The sequence below is a fragment of the Octopus sinensis genome, linkage group LG3, assembly GCF_006345805.1.
Source record: "Octopus sinensis linkage group LG3, ASM634580v1, whole genome shotgun sequence".
NCBI classification, from domain to species: Eukaryota; Metazoa; Mollusca; class Cephalopoda; order Octopoda; family Octopodidae; genus Octopus; species Octopus sinensis.
In genome coordinates, this window is record NC_042999.1 from 23,078,179 (window position 1) to 23,093,837 (window position 15,659).

General features: G+C 39.2%; 1 protein-coding gene across 2 annotated transcripts in view; it reads right to left on the minus strand.

Annotated features, from left to right (window-relative positions):
- The window catches only part of LOC118762415 (telomerase protein component 1-like), a 121,056-nt gene that overhangs the window by 10,835 nt on the left and 94,562 nt on the right, over positions 1 to 15,659 (minus strand). For both annotated transcript variants that reach the window (XM_036500887.1, XM_036500886.1), the window contains 6 exons: positions 14,729 to 14,850; positions 10,811 to 11,028; positions 9,049 to 9,115; positions 7,110 to 7,237; positions 4,814 to 4,972; positions 420 to 525 (listed from right to left, as the gene is read on the minus strand). In XM_036500887.1, the coding sequence (XP_036356780.1) occupies positions 420 to 525; positions 4,814 to 4,972; positions 7,110 to 7,237; positions 9,049 to 9,115; positions 10,811 to 11,028; positions 14,729 to 14,850 (800 nt within the window). The remainder of the gene's footprint in view (positions 1 to 419; positions 526 to 4,813; positions 4,973 to 7,109; positions 7,238 to 9,048; positions 9,116 to 10,810; positions 11,029 to 14,728; positions 14,851 to 15,659) is intronic.

Here is a 15,659-nt window from a genome sequence, read left to right on the forward strand (position 1 = left end):
ATTTCGCCCGGCGTGCTAACGTTTCTGCCAGCTCACCGCCTTTACAGACATAAGTACAGATCACCGCTCACAGACATAAGTACCGTTTATGTAATTCTCAGGGAGATTCAGCATGAAAGGGAACATAACAAGGCTGGCCCTTTGAAATACAGGTGCAATTTATTTTTGACAGCTCAGTGGACTGCAGCAACATGAAATAGAGTGTCTTGCCCAAGGACACAAAACACTGCTGGGAATTGAATTCCTGACCTTGTGATAACAAGCCAAACATCCTAACCATTAAGCCATGTGACTTCACATGGAAATATGGCAGATGTTAAGACAATGGTGAGGATTGTTATTACATTAAAAACAAAAGCAAAAACAAGAAAAAAAAGGGGGAAGAGAAAAACAAAAGACCATAAAAACATAGACCTTACCTTATTAGTTACATGCCATATGAGAAAATGTCGGTCATCAGTTATACTAATCATCAGTATTTTGTCCTTTAGTTTGACTGAAGAGAATGTCACAACATTTTCTTCGCTGGAAAATTGTGAATAAAATTCGATACATTAGATAAATAGAATTCTTATTCTTTTACTTGTTTCAGTCATTTGACTGCGGCCATGCTGGAGCACTGCCTTTAGTCGAACAAATCAATCCCAGGACTTATTCTTTGTAAGCCTACTACTTATTCTATCGGTCTCTTTTGCTGAACCGCTAAATTACGGGGACGTAAACACACCAGTATCAGTTGCCAAGTGATGTTGGGGGGATAAACACACACACACACACACACATATATATGACAGGCTTCTTTCAGTTTCCGTCTACTAAATCCACTCACAAGGCTTTGGTTTGCCCGAGGCTATAGTAGAAGACACTTGTCCAAGGTGCCTGGAACCATGTGGCTGGTAAGCAAGCTACTTACCACACAGCAACTCCTGCGCCTGTCTAAGTTACAATATTGGATTTTCGAATTTATTATATTAAATTTCTAAAGTTATCTTTTCTGTATTTTTTAGCACTACACATCTATATGAGATACTTTCTCTCAACGAATACTGCAGTTTATCAGGCTTTCAACAATGTATCTGTTTTAAGTATGATATACAGGTTGCTTTCCTGAATTAGTACTGCTTCTGTCACTGATAATGAATTTTTATTCAGCCTACCAACTAATTGCATCACCAGTGATTTGTGAATCACCATTTCTCTATATCAGTTGAGGCTAAATTTCTTTAAGCATGCAGTTGCTAATGGATACTTGCTGCAGATGCCACTCAGAGAAGATAATGTGTTGGTTTATTAAAACCTCACCCATTCACACTGCCTCATCTTTCCATCATTTTTTTTTCAATTTTGTCATTTTTCATTTTTGGCTTTTCGTTTCTCCATTGCTATTATCACTTTTTTTACCTGTTCATTTCTCCTATCACATTCACAACTGCCTCAACACACACCCATACTAACCTCTCATAGTATAGCATCCCCTGCTTCTTTCTGACACTACACTTTATTTCCCCACTTTCACATTCCCAGCCTGTCCTACTAATAGTGTTGAAACCAAACTCGGTGACTGGCATCTGTTGCTAGTGGAGCGCTAAGAGTACCATACGAGTGAAATCGTTGCCAAAGCAACAAGCTGGCCTTTGTGCCAATGGCACGTTAAATACACCATTCGAGTGTGATTGTTACCTGCGTCGCCTTACTGGCAGTTGTGCTGGTGGCATGTGAAACATTCGAGCAAGGTCGTCGCCAGTGCCGCTGGACTGGCTCCTGTGCTGGTGGCACATAAAAAGCACCGTTTGGGCGTGGCCATCGCCAGTACCTCCAAACTGTCCCTCGTGCCGGTGGCACATAAAAGCACCCACTACACTCTTGTTTTGTCCTTTACTGAGTAGGATCGGGTTTTTGTTATATGAACTGTTTTTTGTTAGCGTTTTTCACAGCTGAGAGCCCTTTATGCAACTAAATACTCAACAACAAAGTAAGTAGTTCAATCTGTGATAAGGAAATGAGGACCCAAGCAGCAAACTGAACACTGCTCAAGTGATGCAACCAAGTAAAATTTAAATGTATGACAATGTTGCCAGTATGTGGAAGCACTCCGTCGGTTACGACGACGAGGGTTCCGGTTGATCCGAATCAACGGAACAGCCTGCTCGTGAAATTAACGTGTAAGTGGCTGAGCACTCCACAGACACGTGCACCCTTAATGTAGTTGTCGGGGATATTCAGCGTGACACAGAGAGTGACAAGGCCGGCCCTTTGAAATACAGGTACAACAGAAACAGGAAGTAAGAGTGAGAGAAAGTTGTGGTGAAAAAGTACAGCAGGGATCACCACCATCCCCTGCCGGAGCCTCGTGGAGCTTTAGGTGTTTTCGCTCAATAAACACTCACAACGCCCGGTCTGGGAATTGAAACCGCGATCCTATGACCGCGAGTCCGCTGCCCTAACCACTGGGCCATTGCGCCTCCAGTATAGGCCATCACCCAAAGAAAATGTATTAACAAAAGAAAAGGGAGCAGTTGTTGGAAAAAGTTTCCATGGTTATAAGAAGCAACAAACTCAAGTCGTATTACATTATTTATGTATATACAGGTACAGGTGTGGTTGTGTAGAAGAAGTTTGTTTCCCAATCACATAGTTATGAGTTCAGTCCCACAGCAAGGCACTTTGGACAAGTGTTTTCTACTATAGTCCTGGGACAACCAAAGCCTTGTGAGTGGATATGGTAGGAGAAAACTAAAAGAGGCTCACTATGTCTGCATGAGTGTGTGTGTGTGTATTATGGATTCTCTTGTCATGAATGTCAAATGTGTGTTCAGTAAAATAAAGCATTAACCTTTTTGTTATTGTATTTATTTTGAGATGCTCTGTGTTCCTTTCAATTACTTTTTACTCTCTTTCAGTCATTTGACTGTGGCCATGCTGGAGCACCGCCTTTAGTCGAGCAAATCGACTTCGGGACTTATTCTTTTGTAAGCCCAGTACTTATTCTATCGGTCTCTTTTGCCGAACCGCTAAGTGACGGGGATGTAAACACACCAGAATCGGTTGTCAAGCAATGCTAGGGGGACAAACACAGACACACAAACACACACACATACATATATATACATATATACGACAGGCTTCTTTCAGTTTCCATCTACCAAATCCACTCACAAGGCATTGGTCGGCCTGGAGCTATAGCAGAAGACACTTGCCCAAGATGCCACGCAGTGAGACTGAACCCGGAACCATGTGGTTGGTTAGCAAGCTACTTACCACACAGCCACTCCTGCACCTTTAAATATAACAAAGAATTTAGTAAAATAACTTAAGCTAGTTTTAGGAACATAAATTGTGACTAATGTTTGGTGGAAGATTTTAATTCAAAACTTATGAAAACAAGACATTTGTACTCAGAGCCAGAGCCAGTTTCAGCCCAGTTGGTAACAAAATGGTTAATCAGTTCTGTGGACACAAATGTGTCCCTTGAGGCCTGCTGGTGCCTTGCAAACCTTTTGGTAAATAGTGCAAGTTGAGGACTCAGCTTGCTTGAGTTCTTGTGAATCATTTGCTATGTGTTTTCTTGAGTGGACAGCAAGGCCTACTTTACTTTGTGCCCCAAAACCACAATGACAGGTAAGGTTTCCATATACCGTTAATCCTCGAGTATAAATAATCTGCATTTTTTTCCCAAAATTTAAAGGTCAAAATCCCTAGTTTTCTTGAGTGGACAGCAAGGCCTACTTTACTTTGTGCCCCAAAACCACAATGACAGGTAAGGTTTCCATATACCGTTAATCCTCGAGTATAAATAATCTGCATTTTTTTCCCAAAATTTAAAGGTCAAAATCCCTAGTTTTCTTGAGTGGACAGCAAGGCCTACTTTACTTTGTGCCCCAAAACCACAATGACAGGTAAGGTTTCCATATACCGTTAATCCTCGAGTATAAATAATCTGCATTTTTTCCCCAAAATTTAAAGGTCAAAATCCCTAGTGCATACTATATACAAGGTTAAAAATGAAAATTATTTTTTAAGCAATGTCCAAGTCTCTATTTGCTGTCTGGCAATGTTTATTCAGACGCATTTTGTGATGTCAGGTGCAAAAATACCTTAAATCATCCATAACTTGCAGTAAGCAACATTTATTAAACGTTATTACAGTTATTTCTTTATTTTCTACAAACAAAATGCACAAAAAAGCTACACGTTTGCATTATGTTATATATACAATAATAATAAAGGACGTTACCCAATACATTTTTACAACCCAAGGACGTTATTTAGACCTCCTTGACTCAAGTTAGAGAATGGGCGTGTATTATACACAAGATTTAGGTTTTACAGAGGTACAGCCTCCTAAAAATCACCTGCGTATTATACTTGAAGATTTACGGTATATATGTAGGGAATCGGTTGTGTTTGTCTCCACCATTGCTTGACAAGTGGTGCAGGTTTATGACAAGAGACCAATAGAATGAGAATCAGATTTATAAAAAAAAACATGGTAGATGGAAACTGTGTGGAAGCCCAGTGCATATATATATATGTGTGCATGTATATGTGTGTGTCTTTGTGTGTGTGTTGTGTTTGTCTCCCCCACCACTTGACAGTTATTGTTAGTTTGTTTATGTCCCCATAACTTAGTAGGTCTGACAGAATAAGCACCAGACTTTAAAAAAATATACTGGAGTTGATTTGTTCAATTGAATCCTTCAAGGAAGTGCCCCAGCGTAGCCACAGTCCAATGAATAAAACAAATAAAAAACAGAAGATAATAACAGTTCACAAATTTAAAAAAAAAAATAAATAAGATTCTTCATCAACTTACCCAACATCTGTTTCGACGTAATCAGTGCTCAGCGAATGAAGATTTAGAGTAGTTTTCCGTGTGTAAGAAAGCAGTACATCCAGCATTGTTTGGCGTTGAGTTGTTGGCCAAGCTTCTAAGCTAACAACTGGTGTATCTAATGAATACTCTTTCATTTTCCTAAATCAAAAGATAAGAATTTATTTGTTATTAGTAGATGAAGCACTATTAGTCCAAACTATATTTAAAGCATATATACTGTTGAAAGCCTTCTAAACTGTGGTATTCATCTCGAGAAAGCATCATCATTGTTAATGTCCACCTTCCATCTGGCATGGGTTGGACGGTTTGACAGGAGCCTGCACCAGACTTGGGTCTCTTTTGGTAGGGTTTTTACAGCTGGATGTCCTTCCTAACACCAACTGCCCAGCAGAGTGAACTGAATGCTTTTTATGTGATGCAAGGTTTTTACAGCTGGATGCCCTTCCAAATGCCAACCTCTTTACAGTGTGGACTGGATGTTTTTTTTTTTATGTGGCATCTGCATAGGCAGGGTCATCAAGTAACTTGCAACCTTTGAGAGGGGAGGGGGCATTGGAGGAGGTGACCTTGTGTCCAATGGTGAAAAGTTATAGTGAGACAGAGAGACGGACATCTTGAGATAAATGCCAGAGTTTAGAAGGCTTTCAATAGTATGCTTTAAGTATGATGTATAGATTTCTATACAAGATCTTATATGGACCCAGGTTGAGAACGACTGATCATCATCATCATTTAGCGTCCGTTTTCCATGCTAGCATGGGTTGGACGGTTCAACTGGGGTCTGTGAAGCCAGAAGGCTGCATCAGGCCCAGTCTGATCTGGCAGTGTTTCTACGGCTGGATGCCCTTCCTAACGCCAACCACTCCGCGAGTGTAGTGGGTGCTTTTTACGTGCCACCCGCACAGGTGCCAGACGGAGCTGGCAAACGGCCATGAACGGATAGTGATTTTACGTGCCACCGGCACGGAAGCCAGGCCAGGCTGGCAACGGCCACAAACGGATGGTGCTTTTACGTGCCACCGGCACGGAGGCCAGGCGAGGCTGGCAACGGACTCTATGTGAATTTGGGTTTTCTTCCTCCTATTCTCTGTTTAGTGGTTTGTAGTATTTGATTTCAACTTCAATAATCATAACTCTTTGCCCATTATCACATTGAGCTTTTCTCTACAGCAACCAAATCAACCCTTAATTGCCCTCTGAAGTCTTATTAAAAAACAGAAAAGGATGCATCAGATAATGCAGTCCTTGATAGACAATGCATGAAAATAAGACAAGGTGGTCACAGAGCACTTTTGGCCATAGATCTTCTCATTGAGGACTGATCAGAATGTGTGTGTGTGTTGCTGTGTGTTGGAGTATGTATGTATATGTTGCTATGTGTGTTGCTGTGTGTTGGAGTATGTATGTATATGTTGCTATGTGTGTTGGAGTATGTGTGTATATGTTGATGTGTGTGTGTGTTGGAGTATGTGTGTATATGTTGATGTGTGTGTGTGTTGGTGTGTGTGTGTTGGAGTGTGTGTTGCTGTGTGTGTTAGAGTATGCATGTATATGTTGGTGTGTGTGTGCATGTGTTGGAGTGTGTGTGTGTGTGTGTTGGAGTGTATATGTTAGTGTGTGTGTGTGTGTGTGTGTGTGTGTGTGTGTAAGATGCAATAAAAACATCAGCAGCAGTGTTAAGCTGCCATCACCACAACTATTATCCTTTCCATTAACCTTCAATAAAGGTAACCATCATAATCATCGTTATTGCCCTTTATTGCTGTAATTATTATTATCATTATTATTTTTATTATTATTATCACCTTTCACTACATTTCAAGCTCTGTCATCACTCCACCCCCACCCCCCACTACCACCACCCTCACACGGAAACCAGTTATCTTCCTCCCCCATCCCCACCCCAATCTGTCTCATGCATGTCATCAATTTCCCAATAAATTTATCTCCTCCTCCTCTTCCTCCTCATCATCATATCATTATTTGTCGTCATCATTATCAGCACTACCACCACCACCACCACCACCACCACCACCATCATCATCACCATCATCATTAACCCATTCCATTATAGCATGTGTGCTTTGCTTGAACATCCAAACAGTTTTCCTAAACATTGACATTTATCATCATCATTATCATCATCGTCATCATCATTATTATTCCGATGAAGTGAAGAATAAGAAGAAAAAAAAAAATCAAAGAAGGTGAAGGAGCGAAATCAAAGGGAATAACAAACGTAAACGAACGAATGAATGAAAAAGAAATTCTTTACTTGACGGTGTACGACGCTTTCTGTGGAACTATTTGCCAAATTTCGATGGTTTTGTGGTCTGTACCCGTAGCAAACATGGTGGCTTTGACATCATAAAAACACATACAATTGACGGAAGACTCACTCAGCTGAAATCAATAAAAAACAACAAAATTAAACTTGAATATTATGTTATTGACAGCAACCTAATCTTCAATGTCAAAATAGAATTCAGGACACAGAAGCCATAAAATAAAACACTCCCATTTTGGAAGGAAGGAAGGTGGTTGGTTTCCGTTTAGTTTTGTTTTTGTTTGTTTGTTTGTTTGGTAGGGGGGGGGGGTTCCTCCTTTTTTTCCTCCACCCACTCCAACCCCACCTTGTTCTCAGAATATTTTTTTTCTTGAAAATATCTTTTATCAATTTCTTTCCTCATAAATGCTTGGCAAACAGAGCTAAAAACAGGTTCCAGGCTCTTGTTTTGTGTAATATTTTGTGTGGTTTGTACGGTTTGTAAACAGGAGTGGGTGTGTGGTAAGTAGCTTGCTTACGAACCACATGGTTCTGGGTTCAGTCCCACTGCGTGGCACCTTGGGCAGGTGTCTTCTACTATAGCCTCGGGCCAACCAAATCCTTGTGAATGGATCTGGTAGATGGAAACTGAAAGAAGCCTGTTGTATATATGTATATATGTGTGTGTGTGTGTGTGTGTATGTTTGTGTCTGTGTTTGTCTCCCCTAACATTGCTTGACAACCGATGCTGATGTGTTTACGTCCCCGTAACTTAGCAGTTCGGCAAAAGAGACCGATGGAATAAGTACTAGGCTTACAAAGAATAAGTCATGGGGTCAATTTGCTCAACTAAAGCATGGCTCCAGTCACATGACTGAAACAAGTAAAAAAGTAAAAAGAGAGGAAAAACAAACCAGCTTTAAAAAAAAAGAAGAAACTACTTCCCAACCATGTCACCTCAGGTTCAATCTCATTATGTGGCACCTTGGGCAAGTGTATTCTATTCTATCATCAAGTTAAACAAAGCATCATAAGTGCATTTGGTACATGGAAACTGAAAGAAGCCTCTTGCATTCTTGATTTGAATCCATAATGTATAAAGATGCAGCGAGTATTTTTTTTTCAGTATGTATTAAGCTATATAACTAAGCATTGTTTTAGTGATTCCACTGACGAACTATGGATGACAAATTAATTTATTTGCTCATTAATAGAGAAACTCAAGTATGGGATTTCCATTCATTTTTGTGCCTTTATCAGCATTCCTCTAGAATTATTTATTTCATGGTTTGGGTTTAACTGCCCTTTTTAGCATGTAAGAAGTCCTGTTATGGGTCTTCTCTCTCTTTTACTCTTTTACTTGTTTCAGTCATTTGACTGCAGCCATGCTGGAGCACCGCCTTTAGTCGAGCAAATCGACCCCAGGACTTATTCTTTGTAAGCCTAGTACTTATTCTATCAGTCTCTTTTGCCGAACCGCTAAGTTACGGGGACGTAAACACTCCAACGTCGGTTGTCAAGCGATGTTGGGGGACAACATATATACGACGGGCTTCTTCCAGTTTCCATCTACCAAATCCACTCACAAGGCTTTGGTCAGCCCAAGGCTATAGTAGAAGACACTTGCCCAAGGTGCCACGCAGTGGGACTGAACCGAGAACCATGTGGTTGCGAAGTAAGCTACTTACCACATATACATATATATATATATATATATGCCAGAAACTAAAAGAAGCCATATAAATATCACCGGCACAGGAACTTTTTATGTGGCACCAAAGTATTTTACCTATTTCTTATCCACTGCATCAATCAATCAATCGCACTATTGGTTTATTGATAAACAGCACCAGGTTAATATGAACTTATCATTATTCCATAAAGCACACACTTATATGTAAGTACTAAAGAGAAAAGAAAAGAAAGAAAACAGCAGTTGTTTGCTCACCTTAAGAGTTGTGATGCACTTTGGGCGAGTCAAATTGGAAGCATTCCAAAATTTCACAGTTCCATCCCTGAAATAGCATAAAGGAAATTTTAATAGAGCACATGTATTTGAGAAGTCCAAGGACAAACTAATTTATGTTAATACAGAAGAATGCTGTTGTTGTACTGCTCAAAGTCAGCTCTAATTGAGCATTCTAATAATTACAATTATATATATATATATCATCACCATTTAACGTCCACTTTCCATGCTAGCATGGGTTGGATGGTTCAACTGGGCTCCAGGAAGCCAGGAGGCTGCACAAGGCTCCAGCCTGTTCTGGCAGTGTTTCTACAGCTAGATACCCTTCCTAACGCCAATCACTCCATGGTGCTTTTTACGTGCCACCGTAATAAGATAAGAAAATAGAGAGAAATTAATAAATTATTATTTGTTAATTAAAAAATTGACAAATAAATAATAATTTACTAATTACTTCTCTATATAAATATATATAAATCATGGTTTGGTTTATATAATTATCAAGCAGTTGAGTATTAATGTTCAACATTCTTTGTATAGGTAATTAACCAGTACTTTCATAGGATTTTGCTATCCCTGAATGCAGTTTGTAATCTTTATTTGCACTTCTATATACACACATATATATATATTCTGTTGTGTATGGGGAGTCATTTTCTTTTTGTGCCTTATAATTTAACACACTCACCGGTAAAATTTCTACTTATTTCTTATTTTTATTTTCCTAAAATTTTCGTTGCGTCTTGCAACCTTTTCAGTAGTCTTGACTCTGAGCTTCAAAGTAAACAAACACAACACACATTCACACTTACTTGCTCACTCACTCTCTCTTTCTCTGTATATATGTGTGTGTGTGTGTGTGTTTGTTTATGTGTGACCCTTGTCTTGACATCATCTGACAGTTATAAATGAGCAACAGCATCACAGAAGCAATGTTGTTCATTTCCAGTTTTCTAAGAGAAACGTATCTCATTATGGGAAAATAACTTCCATGTTTGGAGACAAGTGAGGGTTAGTGACAGGAAAGGCATCTGGCCATAGAAAATCTGCCTCAATAAATTCCTTCCAATCCTAGCAAGTCAAAACAATAATGAACAATGATGATGTACATTTTTATGTGGGGTTTGAGTGTAAAGCTCAAGTACAGAGACTGATTATCTCCCTATGCTTGGGGCTCATAATGTTAATACATTACTACACTATCAACACCACATTTCAGTTAAAGCCTCATGCAAAAAAAATGTATTTTTTTTATTTACCTTTAGCATGCTCTGGCACATCATGGTGGGGTATGAGTTTTCTCCCCTGTAGTTGCATGTGCATTGTGTATCAATGAGAGGGGAGAAAACTTGTACGGCAACATGCCACATCTAATGCATGTTAAAGGTCAATATGTGGAGGCACGATGGCCCAGTGGTTAGGGCAGTGAACTCGTGGTCGGAGGCCCATGGTTTCGATTCCCAGATTGGGCGTTGTGTGTGTTATTGAGTGAAAACACCTAAAAGCTCCACGAGGCTCCTGCAGGGGCTGATGGCAACCCCTATTGTACTCTTTCCCCACCAACTTTCTCTCACTTTCTTTCTGTTTCTTGAGTAATGCTGCGATGGACTGGCATCCCATCCACCTGGGGGGAACACATATGCCATAGAAACTGGGAAACCGGGCCCATGAGCCTGGCTAGGCTTGAAAAGGGCGCATAAATAAAAAAAGGTCAATATGAAATTCAATGGTTAAGACTTACCTGCTAGATGTGATGACCGTATCAGTAATAGGGGAATAAATGATTCCAGTTATTGGTCCATCGTGGCCATCATCATTTGTGACTTTATCAGAACCAGAAGGAACTGACCAAATGCGGAGAGAACCATCTTTTGAACAAGAACATATTACACCTTTATTGGTACAAGACACACCTAGAACCTGGTCACAGTGACCTTTAAGACAGAAGTTTTCTTTGAGCTGTGAGAGAAAGCAAAATGTTATAATCAGAGATATATAAATAAATTATGATTTTGATAAGACATAGTGATAATAATAGTTGCAAATTTTTCCACAAGGGCAGCAATTTTGAGAAAGGGATGTGTTAATTGCATCAACCCGTGTTCAACTGGTACTTAATTTATTGACCCTGAAAGGATAACAGGTAAAGTTGAACTTGGCGGAATTTGAACTCCAAACATAGTGACAAAAAAAAAGAATACCACTAAACATTTCGTCAGGAATGCTAATGATCCTGGCAGCTCGCTGCCTTAGACACAACAATAATAATAACAACTGGTCACTAGAACTCAATATATTTATGCTTTAGAATGAAGCATTTGGTGAATCAGAGCATAATATAAAAAAACCTGGCACTCTGTCGGTTACGACAACGAGGGTTCCAGTTGATCTGATCAACGAAACAGCATGCTCTTGAAATTAACGTGCAAGTGGCTGAGCTCTCCACAGATATGTGTACCCTTGATGATGTGCTCAAAGAGATTCAGCATGACACAGAGTGTGACAAGGCTGGCCTTTTAAAATACAGGTACTATTCACTTTTGCCAGCTGAGTGGACTAGAGCAACGTGAAATTAAGTGTCTTGGTGAAGGACACAATGCATCACTGGAAATTGAACTCACAACCTTACGATCATGAGCCGAATACCCTAAGCACTAGGCCACATGCCTTCACAGAGCATAATATAAAGTATTGAACAATACAAGAATAGAAATTATGTCACTTTCATAAGCTTACAGCTGTTTCTGTTATAAGAAGCAGTGCATTCAAGCTGTATTACACTTATAAAAACTAGCTGACCATGTGCCGTCAGTAATGATGGCTAATAGTAGTATTTTATATATAAATAAGGTACATAATAATCACACATACAAACATTTACATACTTCCCTTGTACATGCACACATATACTCACACAGAGTTGAAATGCTGATATTTTCTCTCCTTCCTTCCTTATTCATCTATCACCCCTTCCTTTCTCTCATTACTATTACTTTCTCTCACCCCCTGTCAGTCAGGGAAATTACTCTCACTACTTCTCCTTCACTGAATTACTATTTTCTCTCCTCCTCTGCTTCTGGCATGACTCTAGACAAATATATATATATGTACAAATATATAAAAACACTACACTCATTATTATATTAGGATATATATATATATCATTCCAAAGGTAATAATTCTTATATATTTAGATGCTTTCTGAAATAAACATACACTTCATTTTATAGCAGAAAAATCATAAGCTAATGAAGTTGATGATGTAATTTTTGTCCCCTTGTCATTCAATAGCCTATGTAGATTACATACATACATATATATATCGGTTTCAAATTTTGCACAAGGTTAGTTTTTGAGCAGAGGGCAATTACACTGAACCCCACCAGCTGGTACTTACACACACACACACATATATATAGAGGTCATGAGAGGTAATGGTGTCATTGAGACCCAAAGGTGTCAGGTAATGCTGAATAAATGCTATAGATGGACTGCAGTTAAGTTCCAGATTCAGTGATTAAATTCTATTGGATTTTATTCATAAGGTATTGGAATATTATATGCATACCATTCTGCCTAAAAAAATGGATCTACAAATGCAGTATCCCTACATATCTCACATCTATTTTCTTTTATTTCCTCCACTTCACTCACTATTTTATATCTTATCTAAATTAACTATTTCTTAACCATCCTCTCACACCGTCTCCAATGAAGGAATATAATAAATATCCTGGAAACAGCTGTAAGACCTTCTATCTATAAATGTTCTAAAATCTACACAGCCTTGATTTTTTATCTCATTAGGAAAAAAAATTTATATATATATACATACATATATATATATACATACATACACACACACACACACACACACTTATATATATATATAACATTTGTTTTAATGCCACATTATATGTAAGAACAATTTAACATTAAACTTGTAATGTATGTACATATGTATGCATGTATGTATGCATATATGTATTAATGTATGTATGGCACCTGTGTCGGTGGCACATAAAAACACCATCCGAGCGTGGCCGTTCGCCAGCCTCGTCTGGCATTGTGTCGGTGGCACATAAAATCACCCACTACACTCTCGGAGTGGTTGGCGTTAGGAAGGGCATCCAGCTGTAGAAACACTGCCAGATCTGACTGGCCTGGTGCAGCCTTCGGGCTCCCCAGACCCCAGTTGAACCGTCCAACCCATGCTAGCATGGAAAGCGGACGTTAAATGATGATGATGATGATGATGATGATGATGATGATGGTGTTAGGAAGGGCATCCAGCTGTAGAAACATTGCCAGATAAGACTGGAGCCTGGTACAGCCTTCTGGCTTCCCAGATCCCCGGTCGAACCGTCCAACCCATGCTAGCATGGAGAACGGACATTAAACGATGATGATGATGATGGACAGAGGGCGTTATCAGATATGAAAGAGAAGAACTGTGAAATGGAAAATAAAGAATCAGTCAGTATATGGAATATACTTGGAATGGCAGAGATTGCCTACTGTCCAAGATGACAGGATGAGAGTCTATTGAATAAATAGGAGACAAAATGGCAGGGCTGAGATAAGTGTTTCATTAATTTGAGGACATGAATACAAAAGCTTAACGTAGGCCTTGTCAATTCAATGAGAAACCTCTGAAGTACCTTTTAATCTTTCGACATGGATAAAGCAGAATGCTAATTGAGAGTATTGGATTGACAGAATTATTATAGCATCAGAGAGGATGCCTTGTGGTTATAGCTATAATCCTTTGTATTTTGGGTTCTTCGGTGGCAGATTTAATTTGGTAGACTTAACAGGCTTCAATAATTGCTGCATCACTGAGAAAAATCGTAAATGGCCCTTAAGGAGCAAAATGCTCAGTAAGAAATTGCAGAAATGTCTTTCTTGAACTTGAAAGACTGCCATTACAATATATGTATGTATGATAGCATACTCTTTACTCTTCTACTTGTTTCAGTCATTTGACTGTGGCCATGCTGGAGCACCACCTTTAGTCGAGCAAATCGACCCCGGGACTTATTCTTTGTGGGTCTAGTACTTATTCTATCGGTCACTGTTGCCGAACTGCTAAGTTACGGGGACGTAAGCACACCAGCATCGGTTGTCAAGCGATGTTGGGGGTACAAACACACACACAAACATATACACACACATACATACATATATATATATACATATATACGATGGGCTTCTTTCAGTTTCTGTCTACCAAATCCACTCACAAGGCTTTGGTCGGCCCGAGGCTATAGTAGAAGACACTTGCCCAAGGTGCCATGCAGTGGGACTGAACCGGGAGCTATGTGGTTCATAAGCAAGCAACTTACCACACAGCCACTCCTACGCTCATGAGTGACTGCTGGATCTACTATACTGTGTGGTACTGCCATAGACCTTCCTTTTTTAATACTACCACCAAATGCTATCTCTTTTTTGATTGATTCATTCCAAGCTACATATTGATTGGAATAACAACAAATTACTAACCTGCAAACAAGCAAATAAAATATATTCCTTCTTAATTAACACAACTGTAGTTAATTAAAGATTACAGTGTTAATTAAGAATGCACTACAACAGACATACAAATGAAAATAAGACGAAACAAATGTTGTTGCACAAAAGAATGATGTCCACTTACAGTTAGGGGCTCCCATATGTTCACAAAACCATCATCACTACATGTTGCCAAGGTAACAGATCTCTCCTTTCTCAAACTGGTCGTTTTCTTTTTAGCTACAACATTTGCCCATGTTTTTCGTGCTGATCAAAATGGAATTGATTCCAGAATGCAAAAAAAAGATCAATTATAAAATAAAATATATATATCAGAGGAATGTATATATGTATATATATGAATATATACGAAGAAAGACAGAGAGTGAGGCAGATATATAGACACACATATATACATACATACTTAGATATACATATATATATATCTCAAAATAAGTAATAAGGATATCCAGAAGTAATGTTGCTTATTTTGATTATAACCTCTTTATTTTAAATTATATGGATAATACCATACTAAATTCTGGTGCCTTCAGCTTAAGTACCATATTCATCTGAATCAAAATTTTACTCAACTTACATATATAATATATATCATCATTATCACCATCATCGTTTAACATCCGTTTTCCATGCTAGCATGAGTTGGACGGTTTGACTGGGATCTGGGAAGCCAGGAGGCTGCACCAGGCTCCAGTCTGATCTGGCAGTATTTCTACAGCCCTTCCTAATGCCAACCACTCTGTGAGTGTAGTGGGTGCTTTTTACATTCCACTGGCACAGGTGCCAGGCGAGGCTGGAAATGGCTATGATTGGTTGGTGCTTTTTATGTGCCACCGGCACAGAAGCCAGTCAAGGCAGTGCTGGCATTGGCCACATTCGGATGGTGCTTTTTACGTGCCACCAGCACAGGTATCACAACTATAATTTCCATTTGATTTTTTGATGTTGATGTACTTGACTCAATAGGTCTCTTCAAGCACAGCAGGTCTCCTGAAGCACAGCAGATATATATTAAAATAAAAACAATGATGATGTACATAAGGACGCATGGCCTA